At 38.6% G+C, this 24,103-nt stretch overlaps 1 protein-coding gene across 12 annotated transcripts in view; it reads right to left on the bottom strand.

Moving 5' to 3' along the window:
• The window catches only part of LOC101963192 (microtubule actin crosslinking factor 1), a 347,556-nt gene that overhangs the window by 261,456 nt on the left and 61,997 nt on the right, over positions 1-24,103 (bottom strand). The window contains exon 1 of one of the 12 annotated variants that reach the window (XM_078025967.1): positions 20,715-20,838. The exons of the other annotated variants lie outside the window; for them this stretch is intronic. Coding sequence (XP_077882093.1) covers positions 20,715-20,766 — 52 coding nt within the window. The 5' untranslated portion in view covers positions 20,767-20,838. Of the gene's footprint in view, positions 1-20,714; positions 20,839-24,103 lie in introns of those variants that run through there. 12 annotated transcript variants of the gene reach the window in all.

The following is a 24,103-nucleotide window of genomic DNA, read 5'->3' as shown; positions in this document are numbered from 1 at the left end:
CCACTAAATTATATTCCCAGCCCTTTAAAAATTCTTATTCTGGGACAGGGTCTTACTAAATTGCCCAGGCTATCCTTGAACTTTCAATTCTCTGGCCTCAGCCCCACCCCACCCCTACTAAAACTACCATATATGCATTTCATATTTCAGAAAAAATGTTAATGCATATGCATCCTCTGTAAAGTACTAGTATTATGTTCAGTATGTTAGTTTTTTTGTTTGTTTGTTTGTTTTGTTTTAAGAGAAAAAGTAACAATGTAACTCTAAAGTGGTACACTGGCCTGCCTATATGAACTCCCCTTCTTACTGAGGAGCAACAGAGGCCTCATGCTCCTCTCCTGCAGCATGAAAATAGAAGCCAATAAGGAATAACTATTTCCATGACAGTCTAGATTCTGCAGAATCCCCTTCTCTCTCAGTGATCTCATTTCTCAACTTGATTGATTGAAATAATTACCACCCAGATTCTTAGAAATTGGCACTTTAGTTATTCAATGGGGAGCTTTATTGCCATGGCAGTGCAGCTTTCCTTTGGAGTCAAACAGCTACAAGATTTTAGCATTATTCCCACCCAAAAGATTCTTAAAACTTGAGGGTCACTGAGAACAGCCTCAGGGCACTTTTAGAAGGCAAAGGCTCCCATTCACCACAGCTGCTGGTACAGACAGCAAAGTAAACAGCAGACAGAACAGTACTGAGATGCTTCCAAAGTCACCTCATGGAGCAGGCTCTCTGAAAGATGTTTATATTACTAATGCCAATTGAAAACTGGGCATGAGAATCGCAGTCCTGTTTTCTTCTATGAACACAAATTCCCCTACCATCACCACCATCTCTCTCTCATGAGCAATCAAAAATGTTATGAATGCTTGGATCTCTCTCTAATGTTACCTTATTGCATAGCAACAACTAGGGACTGAGGCAGTTATGTTGGCCATCCATATGGAAAACTACAGAAACACTGTTTGCAAGTAAACTAACCCAAATTCATAGTATCATAAAAAGACAGATGAAGAACTAAACCCACCTGGAAAAGTCAGAGGACATTTGCCCAAGCCACACAGATAGTTACTGATAAGCTGAAACCAGGAGTTCCTAACTTGTAGTTGAATGCCTTTCCTCCAATGCCTTTGAAGCCATAGACAAAAAAAAAAAATTAAAATTAAAATTAAAAAATAAAAAGATATTTAGCTGTTTTTCCCACAAGTTAGTAAAGGACCTGAGAGGAGGAAAGTAAAGCTTTGTTACTAGATAATCTAACTTAAGAGGACTATTAGAGGTCCTCCCCCAAGCCCTCTTTACAGAATTCTGAACACTGAAAATATTTTAAAAATGGAACAGGCGAACAAACAAGTTAAGAATTCTGGGTAAGAGAAGAATTGCTGAAAACTATAAAATAGGTTGAGAAAAAGAAAGTAAATTTGGGGCTGGGGATGTGGCTCAAGCGGTAGCGCGCTCGCCTAGCATGCGTGCGGCCCGGGTTCGATCCCCAGCAGCACCACATACCAACAATGATGTTGTGTCCGCCGAGAATTAAGAAAAAATAAATAAATGTTAAAATTCTCTCTCTCTCTCTCTGTGCCCCCCTCTCTCTCACTCTCTCTTTAAAAAAAAAAAAAAAAAAAAAGAAAGTAAATTTGGAAAACAGAGGAGTAAGAAAAACATGAGAAATGAAAGCAACAGTAGGATCACAACAAACCTGACCAGAGAGATAAATAATTTTAACAGTGCAGAGGTTTACGTACAACTTTATTCACTGAGGTTGGACACCTAGGTGAAGTGCCAGGGTGAATGCCAGATGAGAAGACCTGAATCTGAGACATCTACAAGTCTTATTTCCTATGTGCTTCTCACACTGTGGGGACCTGAATGTCAAATAAGATTCTAATGTTTGAGAATACTTTTTTTTTCATATAAAATACACTCTAATTTACAGGCCAACTAGTTTATGTTTCAATTCTCCTCTCATATACATAAAATTATGTTTATATACTTTGATTTCTGGGTCATTTAAGATATTTTACAAGGATGACTTTGATTAGTTGGGACTTTCACTTCACGTGCAGATTTCACAATCTAACTTCCTTCTGCAATGAGCTAAAATGAGATTTCACCTCACTGGAGAGGTGGGCAGGGAGTGAAAAGCCAGCCAAGGAAGTCCTTTCTAAAAGCTAAAAACAATACAAAAAGAGAAGAGAAAAATGAAAAAAAATTAAAATAAAAATAAATAAATAAAGTTCTCTGTCACCTCCTAAGCCAGTCCCAGCAGGGAAAGGAGACAGCAGCATATAACAGCCCAGAGGCTTGGCAGGTCATTCCACATTTCTCTTGCTTATTACCAGGTACTAGCTCAAGCTTCCTAAATAACTCCCCAAACCTGGTAGTAGAGTGACTAGGCCCAGCTCCAGCCTGAGGATACCCTCTTTTACCTCTTACGATTTGAAGGAATAGGAAGCCTGGTTCAGGATCTCCTGGTGCACAAGAAACATCACTGACCTTTTGAAGTCATGACTCACCCCCACCCCACAAATAGGAACTGCTTTTGCCAAAGAATGAGTTTTTCACAATGAAGTCTATTCCCTTGCTGATAATCAACAAAAAACCTGAGCCTCTAAGATGTGTTCACATAAAGAATAATCTTTGTCTTTGGCTCTGATCAATAAAAAGATCATGTCTAATGGGAACATCTGCCTCTTCTGTATTCTAAAAAGACAAAGGCCTGACTTTGTTAACCACAGAAAGCCATATCTGCAATTACTATTCAGAAAAATAAAGTTACACTCAGGGGCTAGGGTTGCAATTCAGTAGGAGAGCACCTGCTAGCATGTGCAAGGTCCTGGGTTCAACCCCCAGCACTGCAGAGTAAGTAAATAAGTAAGTAAGTAAATAAATAAATAAATAAAGCAAGCTACACTTAGGGTTTGCCATAGATGGTAGTAATCACATTTACTGATACAAACACTTATTATACATGCCAAGCAATGTTTTAAGTACTTTCCACATATTAACTCATTCAATTCTCATTATAACCCAATGAAAATGGTACTATTATTATCCCCATTTTATAGCTGTGAAACTCTGGCCTAAAGAGAAAGGCTAAGTCTCTTGCTCAAAATCACACCAAGTGATACTACAGGATTCAAGATCATATTTTGTTGAATCCAAATATTCAACAAAAAGACAATGACTAAGTAAAGCCATTATCAACAAGATAGCTTAAAATAGCAACTTTAAGAAAAGCAGGAGCTACTTTTCAGATGGACTTTATGAAAGACTTGAAGAAAGGAGGGTTATTAGAAGCAATCACCAGAAACTGGACAGATTTGGCTGTCATTCATCTCTGTACAAGTGAGTAGCAAAGCACAGTGAAGTCTCTACCGAGCTCCTCCTGCCTTGCCCCAAACCTCTCAACTTAGCACCTACAGAATCACTGAAGTCTTCCCACAGCAGCTTAAGGAAAAGAGGAGGGGAAAAAAAGGACAAGGCCTTAATCAAAAGCCCTTTTCTTCTGGCAGACAAAAGGCCTTGGAATTTCCATGGACAGACTAGTTATTCTGAACATTAACCAAAGATTCTTTGGCAGAGAAAGAAATATGAAAATGTTAGGTTTGTGGGAATGATCTGTGCTTTGGGCCTTTGTGTCCCACTCAGTAAAGCCATCCCACTGAAAAACAAACACTTGCAGTAACCTTAGGCCTTCAGTTAACTCCAGAGTCTAGAGAGAGAACACAGATCCTGCTCCTGACCAACCATCCCCTTTTTCCCCCTCGAACCTCCCTGAAAGGGGACTGTTTTTCAAGCATACAAGGAAAAACACATCTGAAAATAGAGACAAAGAATAAATTAAATTCTAACTCTTAAAAAAAAAAAAAAAAAAGTGGTAGGTGGAAAATGGCAGCCAAATTCCTAGTTTGGCTTTCTAGCTTGCATTTCTCACTAGCCTTTCTGCTCTTCAACCTAAATCAATAATTCAAAATTTTAGCACTTTCCTGAATGAACAGTTAAGATTTGGCAACACAGTGTGGCCCTGAATTACCCCAAGTGGTTTATGTTTTTCCAGAAGGGTACAGAGAAATTCAGAATAGTTTGTTAAATGGGTCAGTAAGGAAAGTGGGATGGTGAGACAGTCTACTAAAGACAAATGGCCTCAGGAGCACTAATACCAGATATAGCTATGTTAGAATCACAATCTGACACTCTAACCCACCTGTTGCATGAACACAGTAACATTTTTAAAAGTCCTTGAAGCCCTTATGCCCAGCTAACAAGCACCCTCCCCCTTGCTGACTTGCCCAGGAAATCATGAAGGAAACTATTAAGAGGCCACAGGCCAGCACATGTAGCACGGAGAACTCTGACAGAGTGGTGGTGAACAAAGGCATCCATGTATGAAGAGTCTCAGGCTGGCCTTGAAATCTTGTGGAATGAGCAGCCCAAATTAATGTGTGATTAGTATCTATAATGGCACCAAACCTTGAGGTGTTAAACCATGAGGTAATAAGGCCCCTTGTGGCTCAGGCCTCTAGATTCTTTCTGATTAACCTGGAAGCAAGTCCTCTTCTTGTTCCCAAGCAGTACCAAAGGTCCATGCAGTGAAAGGTGCTGCTCAGCGAAGCACAAGCACCAGCAAATTTCAAATGCCTGGCATATAATAGGCTCTCAAATATTAGTTCAATGAATAAATGAATAAAACAGTTCATCTTCAAATGCTCTTATCAATTCTTTCCTACATCTAAAGGAGTAGAAGGAGTGTCAGAGAAGAATTCTAAACAGTAGGGGAAAAAATTCCCAGGATTCCCTGGGAGGCAAGCTCTTATGTTGCAAATAATGCTCCCTTTTATATAAAATTTGTTATTTGATTGTTCTCCCAGAAAGATGGATAGCAGGTCATCCTAAATCAGGAACAATGATTCTTCTGCAGCTGGTATGCAACCTTTTTCAGAAAGGTAGCAGCACCATAGTAAGGGACAAGTCTGTTGTAGCATTTTTCTAATTACTACAACAACCTGAAAAAATCCAAATATTCAACAAAAAGACAAAGACTAAGTAAAGCCATTATCAACAAGATATCTTAAAATAACAACTTTAAGAAAACCCTTAAAAAATTTTTATAATGTTATATGAAAAAGACCTATAAACACACACACACACACACACACACACACACTAAATGAAAGAAGTCAGATGCATCATTTTATATAGATGATTCCATTTATATAAAATATTCAGAACAGGCAAATCAGAAAAGCATACTAGTGTTGAAAGGGGGTTAGAGTTGGGCAGTTACTGCCAAATGAACACCAGATTTCCATGTAGGGTCACGAAAATGTTCTTGAAGTAAATAATCATGATGGTGGCACAATAATGTGAATGTAACTAAAGTCAATGCAATGCAAGCTTTAATAGTGGTTACAATGGGAAATTTTATGTATATTTTACCACAGTAAAAAAAAATCAAGAAATACATACACACAAAAAAATTACAATTATGTCAAAGTAAATATGAATATAAGGGAACAGACAAGCCTCAACATCTGTTATATTAAGATGGGACTTCATTGATGCTGGACAATAAATAAAAGTCAAGAAAGAAAAATAAAAATGCCAGAAGCATACAGCCAGCTCGACAGCCACAATCACAATCCTGCAAACAAGTGCCTACCAAGTGGGAGACAAGTTACATAGCTCACCAGGCGCCAGAACAGCAGGTGTGTGCGCTATGGGGTGAGCCATAGGGTCTCAGGCCCTCTTCAGACCAGTCCTCTAATCCCCTTTAGAAATACACCCTAGGGCAGAGAAACCATCTGTTTCAACAAACACTAGAGTCCTATAAGCAGATTAACTCCTTCGCTGCTGACTTTCTACAGATGTGCTACCTCCAATATCGTACTTTTCATTTTTTAAAAATTCCTCTAAGATATAAAAAATAAATTCTACCAAAAAAGAACATGAAAAATATCCAGATTTGGTAAATCCACACTGTAATCCCAGTGACTGTAGAAGCTGAGGTAGGAGAATTTGCAAGTTCAAGGCCAACCTGGGCAACTTTTTTGAGACCCTAAGCAACTTGGTGAGACTCTGTCTGGAAATAAAAAATAAAAGGGCTGATGATGTAGGTCAGTGGTTAAGCAGTACTTACTTGTCTTATTTGCTGGTATATTCATAATGGCTAGAATAAACTGGTATCAGTGGATACTCAAATTGTTTGCTGAATAAATCCATTAAATACCTTTTCCCTATAATCCTTGTTTTGTTTTTGCAGTACTGGGGATTGATCCCAGGAGCACTCTACCACTGAGCTACACCCCCAGACCTTTTTTTTTTTTTTTAATTTTAAGCACAGTCCTGCTAAACTGCCCAGACTGGCCTATAACTTGTGATCCCCCTGCCTCAGCCTCCCAAGTAGCTAGGATTACAGGTATGCACCACTACACCTGGCTTATGATGGTTGTTTTATTTGTGCCTTATTTTCCTAAGTCTCCCTCTCTTTGTCACCTGTCCTTACATTGAGTTCTGCCTGAGTTCCTCAAATCCAGTCCACAAATAAATATTTTGTTTACTGCTAAATCCCAGTGCAAACAACAAATATTTGTTGTTTACTGCTGGATCCCAGTGCCCAGCAGAGCACTCACAGTAGGTGCTCATACACATTTATCAAACAAAATAATCATTTACTTGTTTACCACATTTTAAAAGGGCTCAGTAATGAACACTTAAATTTGGCTAAGCATGAGCTAGTCACCGTGACAGTTACAGAACTACAAGGCCTAAAAATAGACGCCTCAAAAGGCTCACAGATTCAACACAGAGATAAAACTAGCATGTGAAAGTGATGTATCAACTTGGACTTCACTAATCGGAGAGGTTTCATGAGAATAAAGACCTGAAGTGAGGCTTGTAGGGTTGGAGAGACTCCAGATTAGTATAAAGAACAGCAGCATTCCAAGTAAAGAGAACAAGGCAACAGGGGAGAATGAATGAGGGGCATTGAGGCACAATGAGGAGACAGATTTGTCTGAACTGAAGGTGTGTTCTAAAAAATTATGTAAGAAAGCCTGGATGAGTAGGAGATCAGACCATAAGAGATCACATTTAAAATTTTTTACTTTAAGCAATAGGAAATACAAGAAAGTAGAACTTAGGGGAGAAACAGAACACAGGAAACAAAATCAGAGGCAGTGCCATAATTCAGGCATGAGGTGATGAATGACTAGACTACAATCATGGCAAGAGAAAAGGGGGGAAAAGGACAAATTTAAGAGACATTCTGAAGAAACAAAAGAACTCAACGACAGATTGAGAATGGGGGTTGATGAAGAGAGAAGAGTCAAAGATGTCTCCAGGGTTTCCTGTTTTGGAGGCTGGGAGAATGTGAACACAACTGTCAAAAATGGGAACTAAGGGAGGGAAGCCAAGTGTAAGCTTGATTTTGAAAATACTGAATTCAAGGTGATGTCCAAGTACAGATGTCCTGTAGTCAATTGGAGAGAGAGAGAGAGAGAGAGAGAGACTTAAAAAAAAAAAAAAAAAGAAGGGAATTCTGTCATATGGAACAACATGGATGAAACTTGAGGACATCATGCTAAATGAAATCAGTCACAAAAGGACAAATAGTGCATGATTCCACTTATATGAAGTATTTAAAGCAGTGAAATTCATATCAGTAGAAAGTAGAATGGTGGTTGTCAGGAACAGAGGGAAGAGAAACAGAAAGTTGCTACTTAATGGCTACAGCATTTCAGTCATACAAGTTGAAAAAGTTTTAGACATACGCTGTGCAATAGTATATATATAGTTAATAAATAATCTATGCTATACACTTAAAATTCTTTTTTTTTAAAAGAGAGAGGAGAGAGAGAGGAGAGAGAGAGGAGAGAGGAGAGAGAGAGAGAGAGAGAGAGAGACAGAGAGAGAGAGAGAGAGAGAGAGAGAGAATTTTTTAATATTTATTTTTTAGTTTTTGGCGGACACAACATCTTTGTTTGTATGTGGTGCTGAGGATCAAACCCAGGCCGCACACATGCCAGGCGAGCACGCTATCGCTTGAGCCACATCCCCAGCCCCTCACTTAAAATTCTGAGTAGAATAAATTTTGTTGTTTTTCCACAATAAAAAAAAATTACATTTAAAAAAATGTAGGGGGCTGGGGATGTGGCTCAAGCGGTAGCGCGCTCGTCTGGCATGCGTGCAGCCCGGGTTCGATCCTCAGCACCACATACAAAGATGTTGGGTCCGCCAAATACTAAAAAATAAATATTAAAAATTCTCTCTCTCTCTCTCTCTCTCCCTCTCTCTCACTGTCTCTCATTCTTTCTTTAAAAAAAAATAAAAATAAAAAATAAAAAAAATTTAGGGATTTTTAAGTGGTAGGAGACAGACTTGGGAGTTTGTAACCTAAAAAGAAAAGCTGAGCCAGGTGTGGTGGCCCACGTCTGTAATCCCAGGTAACTGGGACACTGAGGCAGAGGATCACAAGTTTAATGCCAGCTTCCGGGCACAGAGGCATAATGCCAGCAAGAACTTGTCACAAAATAAAAATAAAAAGGGCTGGAGATGCAGCTCTGATAAAGTGCCCCTGGGTTCAATCCCCACTAACAGAAAAAAAGAAAGAAAAAGGAACGGTGAAACCAAAAGGACTAGTTTCAGAAAGAAGAGATGATCAGGACAGCATTAACAATAACACCATTTCTCTAATTATTAGTGAAGTTGAACATTTTTTAATATATTTGTTGATTGATTATATATCTTCTGTGAATTATCTGTTCATTTCCTTGGCTCATTTATTGATTGAGTTATTTATTCTTTTGGTGTTGAGTTTTTTCAGTTCTTTATATATCCTGGAAATTAGTACTCTATCTGATATGTGTATAGTAAAGATGTTCTCCCACTCCGTGGGCTCTCTCTTCATGTTATTGTTTTTGTTGTTGTTGTTTTAATTTCTCTTCACATTATTGTTTCCTTTGCTAAGAAGATTTTTAGTGTGAATCAATTCCATTTGTAAATTCTTGATTTTATTTCTTGATCTTTAAGAGTCTTGTTAAGGAAGTTAGGACCTAATCCAACATGATAGAGATTTGGGCCTACTTTTTCTTCTATTAGGCACAGGGTCTCTGGTCTAATTGCTAGGTCCTTGATCCACTTTGAGTTGAGTTTGTGCAAGGTGAGAGATAGGGGTTTAATTTCAATTTGCTGCATATGGATTTCCAGTTTTCCCAGAACCATTTATTGAAGAGGCTATCTTTTTGCCAATGTATGTTTTTGGTGCCTTTGTCAAAAATGAGATAACTGTATTTATGTGGGTTTGTCTCTGTGTCTTCTATTCTGTACCATTGATATATATGTCTATTTTAATTACCTAAATACAAGCAACAATAAGTATTGGTGAGGATATGGGGGAAAAGGTACCCTCGTACCCAGCTGGTGGCTCTGCAAATTGTTGCTGTTCTGGAAAGTAGTATGGAGAGTCCTTAAAAATCTTGGAATGGTCATCATTTGACCCAGCTATCCCACTCCTTGGTCTATACCCAAAGGACATAAAATCAGTTATTATAGTGACGTAGCCACATCAATGTTTATAGCACCTTAATTCACAAACTTGTGGAACCAACCTAGAGGCCCTTCAATCAAAGAATGGATAAAGAAAGTAAGAAAGTATTTTATATAATATATACATACACACATACACACAATGGAATATTACTCAGCTTTAAAAGAGAATAAAATTATGGCATTTGCAGGTACATGAATGGAGTTGGAGAATACTATAGTAAGTGAAGTAAGCCAACTCAAAAAACTAAAGGCCAAATGTTCTCCCTGATAAGTAGATATTAATCCCTAATTCCGGGGAGGGGGTTGTAAAGGAACTTTGATTGGGCAAAGGTAAGGGAGGGGAGGGGAGGGGACATGGGGGTAGGAAAGACAGTAGAATGAGACAGATATCACTACCCCCAGGTACATGTAATAACTGAATATACGATGCAACTCTACATCATATACTACCAGAGAAATGAAAAGCTGTGCTCCATTTGTGTACAATGAACTAAAATGCATTCTGTTGTCAAGTATAAATAATTAGAACAAATTTAAAAAAAATAACACCAGCTAAATATCATGTGTTTGTGCATTAGCACTATGCCATTTCATTTAATCCTCATAATTTGATATAAGATATTATTAACCTTATTTTACAGATGAGAAAACTAAGACTCAAAGAGTAAGTAACTGTCCCTAGTCGCTCAGCTGATATATGCAAAAACCTGGATTTGAACTCGGCTCTACCGAGAGATTTGAACTCTACATGTTCTTCCTACTTCATCAAACTGCCTTAGCCCTTAGAAAATTGTCACATTAAGAGTCAGAAGAAGGAGGGACTATGGGTATAGCTCAGTGATAGAGCAGTTCTTACCAAGCATGAGGTCCTGGGTTTGATCCCCAGCACCCCAAAACAAACAAAAATCAGATAGGTAAAGAAAAACAAGAAATGCTCTTGCTGAAGCTCAAGGAAGAGAATATTTTAAATAGGCAAAGATATAATAAATAGTGCCCAATGCCAACCCTCCAACACAGAAGGAAATCAACATCCTAAATCTGACTATAAAGGCATACATAAAGATGAAGACCTAGAATAGCTACAGTAGCCAGGAGAAATTCTGAAAAACATAACTTAAACCTTGGGCTGCTGTTCTCTAGCTATTCCCCAGGTCTCACACTGGAGCATATTACCTGTGAAGCATTGCACAATATGAAGGTCAGATTCAACTTGAGTTGTGGGTGTAAAGTGGATCTCAACTACATCTCTAGATATACACTATGTTGTTCAGCATAAAACCTGTTTGTTTCTAAACTCTCTTTTAGAAATATTTCATATTTCTGTTCTTTACTTCTTCTCTCACCTCTTTGCATCCTAAACAAACTAAAATTAGGTATTTACCGGTTTAACTGTGGCCCTACGTTCCTATAAATGATCTTTTACCCTGCTATAGAGTTATACTCCTGTCACTAAACAAACAAACAAACGCTCCCCCGATTCTTTATACTATTCCTTTGCTTTGAAAATATTTAGTGTTGGGTGTGGTGGAACACGCCTATAATCCCAGTGTCTCTGGAGGCTGAGGAAGGAGAATCACAAGTTCAAAGCCAGCCTGGGCAATTTAGCAGGGCCCTAAGCAATTCAGTGAGACCCTGTCTCAAAATAAGATACAAAAATGGGCTGCAGATGTGCCTCAGTGGTTAAGCACCTCTGGGTTTAATTTCTAGTACCCAAAAAAAAAAAACAAAAAAAAAAACCAACCAGTGCCCTCTAGAACCTATATTATTATATACTACCTTAGTCCTTTGTAACATCTAACTTGCTATCCCAGCCTTATCTCCCAGCCTAAATAACTTACCCATCCTCTCCAGCTTCCTACATTTGTAACACTTCTCATTCTTTTCCAGGAGAGAGAGGTGGGGGAAGGGAGGGAGAGGGGGGGAGGGAGGAGAGAACAAGAAAGAGAGAGAGAGATTGATTTTAAAAGGTAGGAAATAGAATTAGGAGTTTGCAACTTAAGAGAAAACCTGAGCCAAGTGTGATAAGCACAATTGTAATTTCAGTGATTCAGGAGGCAGAATTTAAGTTCAAAGTCAAGCTGGGCAACTTAGTGAGACCCTGTCTCAAAGCAAAAATAAAAAGAACTGGGGATATAGCTCAGTGGTAAAGTGTCCTTAGGTTCAATTCCCAACCACAGAAAAATCTATTTTTTGCACACCCTGTTAGTCTTCTCAGAATACCTTTTCTCTTGTCTTAACAAACTTCTACTCAACTGCAAGATCCAGTTTAAAGACCAATACCACTGCAATGCATTCCCAAGCCCCACCAGGTTGCTGACATCGATCACTCTACCTCTGTTCTCACCGTATTTTATTCATATTTCAATGAGAGCACCTGCTATGGGTATGGGATATATAATATATATACAATATATTATAATAAAATAATTTATATTATAAATAAATGACTGTTAAACCCTCAAGGACAGGGACTTAGTTATCTCTATATCCTTGGTATCTTGTAAAGGGTCTGGCATACAGGAGGTTCTCAATGAAAGAAAGGAAGAAGACTATGATTTCTAGCAAAAGAAACATACATAAAGTATGAAATATTATCAGGGAATGAGGCAGTTGATTGACTATAAATTGTAAAAAAATGATCTTCCAAATCAAAGGATTTTAAGATATATTAATCCAGGACATCTAAAGGGCTCCTGCCACAATGAGCAAAAGATGCTATTTAAAACTGGTATTTATACAGAGGGACCATCTCCCCATTTGCTCTGATGAGTAACAAATACATAATAGCAAGTACTAGGCTGAAATTTTATAGGAGAGTCAACAGCAACTGCAGCAAAACATTGTGGACAAGAGCCTTAACTTTTCAATTCTAATACCTACTTCCAAACAATACAGAGAGAGAGAGAGAGAGAGAGAGAGAGAGAGAGAGAGAGAGAGAGAGAGAGAGAGAGACTGCAGTGTGAGTGATAATTTATACTTTGTTAGCTATTATAGACTTACTCTTTGAGACAAAGGAATAGTGTAACAACAATCTTCAATTGTAACAAAAAAAGACACAAAGTACCCAACACTTTGCAAACCCACAGCAACAGAAACCAATATAAAGTGAACTTGATCTGATATCCCTCTCTAGTCCCGTGCCACCCAGTAAGTCTAGAAAATAATATACCAGTAAAGAGAATAAACTTAAATAGTACAAAACTGCCAACCATTCAAAGAACAGGGTCCACTGGGTGCTTGGTGACTTAAAAGGTGTTGACAGGCCTCACCCCAGAAGCATGCAGACTCAGAGTCCCTGCAATAGAGAGAATCACCCCTTTGTGACAGACAGGTTGCTTAAGGGCTCTGGGAATGGGAGGGGCAGACAGTTCTCACTGTGAAGGATGCAATCCCGTCTGTGACTCAAGAAGCCATTTTCCACTGTCCTGACTATTGTTGAGACTTTCTTATTGACCCCCAGCACACAAAGTCCCACACATATGCCTTCTCTCAGATTCAAGCTAACCTCCAAATAGCTATAAAGTTAACAACCAATCATCAGCTAGAAAAATCTCACATTATCTCTTGTAGGTTCTCAACTTCAAGGCAGAAACAAGGCTGGTTTTTCTACTCTAAGGCTGCTGCTCCCAATAACAGAAGTTGACTTGCAATTGGCTGCAATACATTGATTTAAACACAGAACCAGTTCTATTTCTTCCAGAGGCAAACACCTATCAAAAGCAAGGGTGTTGCTAGGTATAATCCCAGTGGCTCTGGAGGCTGAGGCAGGAGGATCACGAGTTCAAAGCTACCCTCAGCAACTGCAAGGCACTAAGCAACTCAGTGAGACCTTGTCTCTAAATAAAATACAAAATAGGAAATATAAAAAAAAATACAAATTGACAAAGTAGTTTTTCAATCTATTGTATTAGGTTAAGCTGGCTTAACTTACCAGTTAGGTGTTAATTCAATAATAGCAAGGAAGCAAAGAAAATTTCAACCTGGTACCAATCTAGGTCCCAATGTAGGATTTCTAAACAGCATTAGTCGGGTCATTCATATACACACACACACACACACACACACACACACACATTATATACTTGTAGATGGACACAACACCTTTATTTTTATTTATTTATTTCTATGTGGTGCTAAGTATCAAACTCAGTGCCTTACGCATGCTAGGCAAGCGCTTTACCGCTGAGCCTGCCCAGCCCCAGCCCGAGTTAGGTCATTCTTTTTTTTTTTTTTTTAATATTTATTTTTTAGTTTTGGGTGGATACAATATCTTTATTTTATTTCTATGTGGTGCTGAGGATCGAACCCAGTGCCTCAAGCATGCCAGGCAAGCCGCTACCACTTGAGCCACAATCCCAGCCCCGGGTTAGGTCATTCTTGATACTACAGTTTCCCAGTCAACCTGAGTGGATCTCTCCCCTGCACAAGAGAAAGAGGTACTAGCATTGGAAGGATGACGGAAGCCATTTAAATGCCTGGAGCTGCTAGGAGAAAAGCTTCAGAGTGCAGTGATATGATGATGACATGTGGAGCCACTGACTAAGTGAGACACTTGGCATCTGTCCCACCACAAAATAAACTGGATAATAAAACATCTGAGCCAGATGGCCACTAATCCTGAAGACATGGCTAACCCTAGCAGGCAAGCAGATGAGAGCTATCAAGGGGTATTCAGTGTTATAGGTATCCTCTTCTTGCCCTCAGTACCTTTATAGAGTAAAATAAAATTAAAACATTGAGAGCTTTGTATACATGTATTAAGACTCAATGTGTAAGTGTGTGTGTCTGTGTATTTTTTTTGGGGGGGGGCATGCAGATTAAACCTAGGGGTGCTTTAAAAAAAATTAAGATTTTTTTTAATGTGGACACAATCTTTATTTATTTTTATGTGGTGCTGAGGATCAAACCCAGTGCCTCATATGTACAAAGCAAGTGCTTTTTACTGCTGAGCTATAACCCCAGACCCCCCACTCCTTTTTTTTTAAATTTTATTTAGAGACACGGTCGCGATAAGTTGCTTAGAGCCTCATTAAGTTGCTAAGACTGGCTCTGAACTCCCAATCTTTCTGCCTTAGCCTTCCAAGTCACTGGGATCACAGATGTGTGCTGTGATGCCCGGCAGAAAAATTATTATAATAATTTTCATTATCATATTATAGCAATGAAAAGCTATAAAAGTATAACTCCACAATTGGGGAATGTTAAATAAATAATATTGCCATTCTACGAGAATCCATATAGTTACCAAAAAAAATCATACTTTAGGAAAAACCGCTAAAAGTACAAAGTATGCTCACAAATTAATAAAGAATAAGGTAAATAACAACACTACAATAATAATGTATATATAAAAGCACAACATTTAAAAATGAATAGAAAAAATCTAGATAGAAATACAATAACCTATAAGCCTAGTGACCTGAAGGTTGTAGGTTTTGGTGATTTCTAAAATTTCCCCCCATGCTTTCTATAAAGACAACAAAGTTATATCTATCATTGCGGGGTTCTTTATTAGCCATGTTAGAGAGGAGGGAAAAGCCTCACCCCAGTATACTCTCTGAGGCATATGTTGGGATAAGAGGGTGTGTCCTGCTTGCCCAGATGTGGCAACAAGGACAGGCTTCTTTGGCCGACTATATGAACGTCCAAAGTAAAGCTATAAGATAATAAGAAAGTTGATTTGACAAACATGCCCAAACTAATAGAATCAAAAGGTCTGTGTTCCTTCTCAGTAGTCACCTTTTTCACTTAGTCAACAATATTGCTACCATCCAAAATACATTGGCGACTCCTCATGTGGAACTGACTACAGATGAGCAGAACCATCTTTCCAATGTGACCAATAATAGTACATTTTTATTCTCTGAGACTGGATTTAATTTTATCTTGGATGATACCTTTTTTGACCCAAAATTAGGTATTATAACAAAATGATTGTGGAATTTCTTATAAGGGTCATAATCTGGCACTGAAGAGAAACACACACACACACACACACACACACACACACACACACACACACACACACACACACATACACAGTATGGTTAAAAAAATGTATACAAGCATAGGCACCATTGTCAGACTTTTTTTTTTTTTAACTTCTTATGATAGACTCCTGAAGGACATTAGCTACATAAGTTTGGTTCAATGTGCCAGACACTATGCTGGTGAAGGAAATGCAAGGATAAACTTGCATAACAACTAAGCACAGTATCTATTGGGCTTCTATTCTGTATCAGATGTTACATCCATCATCTCATTTAATCCTTACAATATCTTGTGGGGTAGATTATTTAGAATCCCCATTCTTATAAATGAAGAAACTGATTATAGGAAGTTATAGGAAACTTCTCAGAAAAGTAAAGACTAACAGAAAAAAAAATCAAATGTCTAATAACATAACAAAATGTGATATGTTCTAAAAAGTATGGTTAAAGTGCTTTGACAACCTGGATGAATAAGAGAGAATAACTTTACCTGGGAGGGCAAACACAAAAACTATGAGGGAAAGTAAGCACTGAAGGATAAATACAAGTTTGCTGCAAAGAGAAAGAGTTAGCAGTATTTTAGGTTGAAGGGAATAGGACAGTATATGCAAAGGAAGAAAGGATTTTTGAAAATACATGGATACACTGGGGTAGACTGCTCTTGGGGGAAAAAAAAAATCAATCATTATCTCAGAGCCCTATCATAAATTCTGTTTAGCAAAAGCTAGAAAACAACTTTCTCTTCACCTCATTACCTCTTTGCCTCCCTAGTTAATCCCCAATTATCAATCATATCACAGGTCTGGGCCCTGCCAAAGAGCAGAACTTCAGCTGATAGTTCAACCTGTCATAACTATGAGAGAAATTACCCAATGGCTACATATTATGCAGGCTTGAAAAATACGAGTTAAGTATTGAAGAAGCAGCAGTACTACATCCCAATCCTGGCATCAGAGTAGCAAAAATTCACAGGAAATAGGGACCAGAGCTTTAAAAATAATGTATATGAATGTGTATTCCCCAGGGGGCTCCCTTCAACAGTTACACACTAGATGGTAGAATGGCTGCAAGCTAAACCATGTCAAGGAAAGCAAAAGTCAGTAGCTAAAGGAAGAGGGGAGCCAATTACCCTCTCCAGTCAGCCCTTCTAGAACACAAATTTATAGGTGAAATGAAGAAGGGAAGCAGCTATTCACCATAATCAGTAGACAGTAGGTGAAACTCAACCCACAGGAGGGTTTGACACAGGCAATGGTTTGTACCTAACTCTCTGTGTTATGTTTTTTTATGTATAAAGTTCATTATACAAGGGCTGGGGTTGTGGCTCAGAGGTAGAGTGCTCATCTAGAACTTACAAGGCCCTGGGTTCAATCCTCAGCACCACATTTAAATAAATAAAATAAAAGTACTGTGTCCAACTACAACTAAAAAAAATAATATTTTTTAATTTAAAGATAAAAGACCATATACAGTATATATATATGTGAATGAAGCAAATACCACTGAATGAAAGATTAGAAACCAAACACAGTTCAAGGGGAGTAATGTGGAGAGAAAAAATTTATTCCAAAGCGCCATATTGCTACTCTCGAGAGAGAGAAAAAGGTACCTAAGTATGTTTTATATATACAATTGGTCAGATGTGGACATTCTTCCCTACTTCACATGGTCAGCACCATCATAATATTAGAGTTGACATACTCCCAGGCATTGTCATTTCCTTAGCAGGACAGATGAATCCTGTTCTTAGGTCAGTCATGTCATGGGTTAACATATGCAAAGTACAGACAGTGCCTAGTCCACAACTGAGATTCACTGAATGCTTACCATTATTTCTAGTAAAACTAGTGCTCTAGGGCTGGGGTTGTGGCTTAGTGGCAGAGCACTTGCCTCACATGTGTGAGGCACTGGGTTCCAACCTCAGCACCATATAAAAATGAATTGAAAATTAAAGATATATATTTAAAAAAAAAAAAAAAGAACTAGTGCTCTAGTCCAGTCTTAACAATACTAACAATCCTACAGTGAGATGAAGGCATGGAGCCAAATATGTGGGTGATAACTGGGACTAACAACCCACAACCTGTTCCAGCTCATCCTGGAGCAAAACAGGTACAAAGACTCACTGTGATTCAAAGAAGTCTCTGAGAGAGGAAGGAGCAACAAGAGGTAAAACTAACACTTGGTGGGCTGGGGCTGGGGCTCAGTGGCAGAGTGCTTACCTAGCACATGTGAGACACTGGGTTTGATCCTCAGCACCACTTAAAAATAAGTAAATAAAGTTATACTGTCCATCTACAACTACAAAAAGAAAAAGAAAAAAGAATTAACACTTGGTGAATCTTTTTTTTTTTTAAGAGAGAGAGAGAATTTTTTAATATTTATTTTTTAGTTTTCAGTGGTTACAACATCTTTATTTTATTTTTATGTGGTGCTGAGGATCGAACCCAGTGCCCTGCGCATGCCAGGCGAGCATCCCCAGCCCCACTTGGTGAATCTTGACCTCACTTCAGACACTGAAGTGTGTGTGTGTGTGTGTGTGTGTGTGTGTGTGTGTGTGTCCATGTCCATCCCTATTTAATGTCCACAGCAATGAGTGCTTTTGAGTTCATCTTAAAGGTGTGGAACTAGAAGGACATGGTAGAGAGGCCCAGGGTCTAGAGTGGGGAGCTGCTGCTGCTAGGGTCTTTTCTCCTCTTTGAATTAGCCCCACACAGGACACTCCCCATGATAGGTATTTCTTATCTTCTGCTCATTGATTCCTAGAAATGTTATTCATTCCTAGGATAAATAGGGCAAAAGAGGAGGGAGAAAAAAACCAACTGATAGTGGGCTAGAAACACATGATTGCCAAACTGGTTTCAACATGACCATTTCCAAAAGATTTTCTAGGTACAATTTCAAACCTTTATACCCCAAGAGGATCAAACCAAGAACCATCTGTTCCATTAACACCACTGAGAAAGTCAGGAGGGTTAGAGGAAACAGGACCAAAAAAACTCTCTCATTTAGGAAATGAAAAAGGATTCCTCCTTCTATATAGTCACAGCTGCACTTTGTTCCTAAAGAACTCACAACAGAATGAATTATGAATGGTGTGATCTCCTAAAAGTCTCAGCAATGTGCCAGGATCCCTGCTATATTTGATTAGCACAGGCCATGGCCATTCCTAGTGAGGTTACCTGTTCAACTAAACCCTTGAAAATAACAAAACTGAAACAAACAACAAAAAAGCTACATTCTCCAATTAAAGGATGGACAAATAAATCTCATAGTTTCCACCCACTCCACCACTGACCCATCTTCAGAAAATCTTATTGAGTTTTCTATGAAAAGAATGAAACTAAGGATAAGAGATTGTAAAGTCACACCAAGAGGCTCAGTATTCCAGGAGAGGCCTGGGATTCCTACTTGGAGCCTCTTTTACTGAAGAAATATGCAGGTTAATTAAGTTTGATAATCCTGCTACAAATTTTATAAACAAAGGAGGGAAAAGGCTTCTGCTGTTGGACAGGCATTGTGCCCTAGAAAATAGAAGTATCCCTCCAACACCAAAAATAGGGTAAAAAGGGGGGCTTTTGTATAGAATATTCTAACACCTTTCTTCAGATAGTCCCTAACAAGATCCAAAAACTGGAAGAGCAGCTAAGAAGCAGCACTGATATCTGTGCCTCCTCCTTCCTTTCTCTTCCCCCATGAGACTGGATGAAGAATCTAGACTATTTCTGCCCTCTTCAAACTTCCTTTGACAGGGAAGTGACAGCAATAGTTAATTTGGCTCATTCTTGCAAAAACCTGACTGATACATGATGAGCTTGCAGAGCCCAGAACTTAGAAGGAATTGACTCCAGCTGTCAGAAGTTTTTTGTTTGTTGGTTTGTTTATTTGTTTGTTGGTTTGTTTTGGGAAGGTTACACAGGGTGTGGGGAGAGAAAGGGGAAGAAAAGCTAGAGATTAAATAGCAATACTTTGTAGTTGTATAGGCTTAACATGCCTGATATGAAACGCCTAGCAGCAGATGTGTTTCAGATTTTGGATTTTTTTGGATTTTGAATATTTGCATAGATTTTATGAGTTAAACACTGGATCCTAATCCAAAATTCAAAATAAAAAATGCTCTAAATCTTAAAACTTGAAGGATAACATGATACTCAAAACAGTTTGATTTCAGAGCATTTCAGATTCTAGATTTACAGAGTAGGGACACTCAACCTGAATATCCCTTTATAGCCTACAAAGCTTCTCACATACATGTTTTCTAAAAGGAGTTCTTCAACAGCTAGTCAAAGAAGGTAAAATATCCACATATCCTGGCAGGAAAAAAACCTAGCTATCTGCCTACATTCTGTCTGTCATTCCTCTTATCCCCCCAAAAGCCTTTTCCTCTCATGACATTCTCCCACCCTCTCCACAGGCAATGATCCCTCTGGGTCCAGAATCCTGACTGTTGATTGAAAGAGAGATGTTTGAGCATCCTCCTCTGCACAGGGAAATAATCTATCTATTAATTAGAGAAGGGAAGTAAAATATTTTACTCATTTTCCTCCTTAATAGCCAAAAAGAATCCTGCATCATCACATCTGATTGTATTCTTCTCGTTTATGGTAAGGAGTTTGTCAATGATGCAAAGAAAACACTATTCAAATTTCAGAGCTTTTATATTATTTTAACAAAAAGTTTCAAAATCATTAATTTTCACTTTACAAAGGCATCAATAGTCCATCATTCTGCATTCCTTCCTCCACTTCCCTTCCTGCTCCCTATTTCTTCAGATGGGATTCTGACTCACTTGTAGACACAGGCAACTAGAAAACCTGGCCCAAGAAACCTAGCTACACCTTCGTGAGTCTACAGCACCCAAGGCAAGAGCCCTCCACCCACATTGCTGGACTGCCTCAAAGAAAACAGGGAGTGCCCTGATCCCTGCTGAGCTCAAGAGAACAGGAGACATTTCTCAAATGCCCATTCAAGCAAGAGACACACCTGAGGGGATTCTCACCTACTCACCCAGGATTACATTGATGAATTCTGTTCCTTCTGCATAACTGCCTTAAACACATAATGAATATGACTAGCTCAGAGTAAGAGGACTTTGTAAGTTCATAAGTTATTAATGGAAAGTAAAGACCCACATGATTAGCAAAAACAAAAGGACAGCCTGAAGCTTTATAGTACCTCTAAGGTTGTTGAGTCCCTCCAGGAACTTCTGGTACTTGTAAGCATTCATGCCCTGGCCCAGCGTTGTTGGTTCAGTGGCTGGAAGTAGGCACCATGGTGCAGTGACAGCTGAGAAGTGAGAGCGTGCAAACCGACTGATCTCTACTCCCTCTTCCACTAGCCCCAGAGAACTGGACTTTGACCATGCATGCACATGTCGTCACTAGAGAAGCCTCTTTACATTACAGCCCTTTTGTGCACCCTCGTTTGTTGCAGAGGGCGGAAATGTCTCCCCAGGAGACATCAGCCCCTCCTTTGGGCAAATGAGCCAGGAGACAACAACAGTCCCTGCCTATCATCTGCCACCTTCTCTCTAGACTGTAGTCCAGGCTGCACAGGGATTACTGTTTCTCTTGCTTAAATTCTAGGGAGAGGCTTAAATGCTTTTCAGGGCACCAGTTAGGGTTAAATATTCATTTAATATTTGAGAACTATGTTTTTAAAGGACCACACTCATCACAAGAATGTCACCACAACAGGAGCTCTTGTACAAATATCACAAGGCAAAGGGACAGGTTTCACAAAACAAACAACCAACTCTGTACTCTCCTTACAGCAGTCATGTTTACAGACTGGAATACAGCCACACCACACAGGAGACTCCTATCAACCCTATCCAACACAGGGAGAGGAAAGCAGCAAAAACTGTTACACCCACTCCCTAAATGCTAAAAGAATAATAATCTGGTAGGCCGACCTTCTCCAGAGATAATAAGGGTGAAAATACAGCCCAAATGTCACCACACATCCAGCTCAGGGCACTATTGCATTTAGCCCATTCGTTTTTGAGTTCCTTAATGTGTCAATAACTTTTGCAAATTTCCTGCTACTCCATTAGTCTCAAAAAGATGATCAACCCAATAGTCACAGGCTCTTAGGATAAGGTACACATACTATAATTAAAAGAGGGAAAGCCTCAAATTTCTATAGCATGTTTGTTATAAGGAACTCAAGACAACTTATCTGCATGATTATACTCATCTTTGAAAATATTTTTACAAAAATAATTGCAGCTTTCCATTTATACATAATAAAACAGATGGAGGCTAAATAGTCTGTTCAAAAGTCATAAATGAGGCCAATAAGACAGCATGGAAATAATCTGTTTCCCAAATCTGAGCTTGGTACTCCTGCCCATTGTACCATAAAAGCCTCGACATCCTAGAAACCAAGGAGCAATTAATGGAGTCAGACCCCACTAGAATAACTACTCATAAAAGAGACACACCCATCCCAATCCACTACCCACTAAGACCTAAAGTGTTTTAGATAACCTGACTCACAGGCTGCCAATCAGTGACCAACAGCAGAATTTGCAATGTGCCAAATAAAAAATTCTGCAAAACTTCCAATCATACAGGTTGGATGCAGGTGGAGAAACTAAGTAGCATCATGAAAACAAAGAGAAAAGAGAATATACTCATTGGGAAGAATCAGGTTAAGTAATTTTAACTGCTGCTAAATAATAAAAGTAACCAGCCCTTATGTACAACTATAATGTTCCAATAAAAAAATATGGAAAAAAAGAATTTGAATGATCTGGAAAAAATATATCAACCCAAGTTTTGCGCCATCCAATGCTACGAGTTAGCCAACAGGTAGTCAGCCACTTTGTATAGATTTGAGTATTAGTAGTTTGGGGGGGTACATAAATACATGGCTTGTTTTCTCAAAGAACACTTTAGCAGGCAAGACAGAAAAGCTAAAATTCAGTTTAATGCTTCAAGAACCTAAGTTAGACAGTAGGATACAGTAAGCAATAAATATAGATTCTACAATGTACTATTGTTAGAATCACAGTATCTTTAAAATCACCTAGTCCAACAGCTACGTGAGCCTCATGGAATCTGAATTCCTCATCTATGAAACAAGGTTAAGAACTCAGGCAAACATTAAACAACAGTTCAGATCATGTGTCTGTTTTCCTTGAGTTATTCTACTTATTTCTCTAGGAAAAGACAAATAATAGAGTACAGTGGAAAGAACTATGGTTGTAGAGTCAATACCTAGATAGCTTATGACTTGACTTTGCTATTAATGCTATATGAACAAGAGCCCCAAATTCTTATAAAATTCTAGTTCTTGGACATAAAAACTTCTGTTTACTAATGGAAAGGAGTCAATGAACTCAGGTAAAAAGACTTCTTCTGTGTCATGAACTGGTATCAATTAATAAGTGCAATCTGAATATCAATGTTGAAAGCAATAATATAAAAAGGAATGATCAATCAGCCAGAGAAGAGCTGGTTCCTTCTGAGAGTTCTAATGAGAGACTCCGCCCACCTCAAGGAGGAAGGCATACTAATAGCAATCTAACAGCAGGAACAACTGACTTAAAATAGCCACTTGAACTAAGTGCATTTAAAAGGTAACACATGGTAGTTTGTCATTTCCTATGTATTTCGCCATTAAAATTGTTTAATAACATTTTATCAGATAAAAATTAAACAGAAAACAAGGATGTTTGGAATTACGAAATAAGTGATGGTTCCAAACTGAGCTTCTTGGAGAGGGAAGTGTGATAGTCTGGACTCCAGTTGCTTTCTTAGACACAGGAACTTTCCCAGAAACAGCATTTTAAAGCACCATGGTCTATATGCTTCTATATGCTTTTTTTTTTTTTAAGTTATCAGTGGACCTTTATTTTGTTTGTTTGTTTATCTATCTATCTATCTATCTATCTATCTATCTATCTATCTATCTATCTATCTATCTATCTATTTATTTATGGTGCTGAGGATTGAACCAGTGCCTCACAGGCAAGCACTCTACCACGGAGCTACAACCCCAGCCCTCTATATGCTCTTTGTGGTTGTTTATCTTTTATCTTCCAATAAGCTTCACAAAGGTGAATCAAGAGGTAACTTTGAGAGAAGAGAGATTCTGCCCTAAGTTTCAGACACAGAGAGACAAAAGTAAATGGCTTTAGATCTGGCAGTTTATAGGCACTCTCTGGCCAGCTGCTGACAAAGGGGAAAAAAGGTCCACTGTCTCCAACAGCCCTTACAGAGCACAGGCACCTAGGAGCTGAGTGAAACTTGACTGAATGCAGCCAGATCAGCAAATCCAGACTAAGCTGCATGAGGCATGAGTCTGAGGACTTCTGACTCTACAATGACAGGATGACTGTTAAAAAGTAGCCTAAGGAATAGAGATCAGGTGAAAAGAAGGCCTGAGTCAGGTTTAAGATACTACCCCTGAAATAAGAAAGCAAGTTTGCTAGTACACTGACAATTGAGAAGAAAGACCTAGGCTGATGAAGAGAGACTGATCAAGTCCTAATTTGAAGCTCTCCCCCCCCCTTCCAAAAAAAAAAAAAAAAAAAAAACTCTCTAGAAACCAGTACC

The sequence above is a fragment of the Ictidomys tridecemlineatus genome, chromosome 11 (assembly GCF_052094955.1).
Source record: "Ictidomys tridecemlineatus isolate mIctTri1 chromosome 11, mIctTri1.hap1, whole genome shotgun sequence".
NCBI classification, from domain to species: domain Eukaryota; kingdom Metazoa; phylum Chordata; class Mammalia; order Rodentia; family Sciuridae; genus Ictidomys; species Ictidomys tridecemlineatus.
The sequence above is the reverse complement of the archived record's forward strand: the minus strand, read 5'-3'. Positions and strand labels throughout refer to the sequence as shown.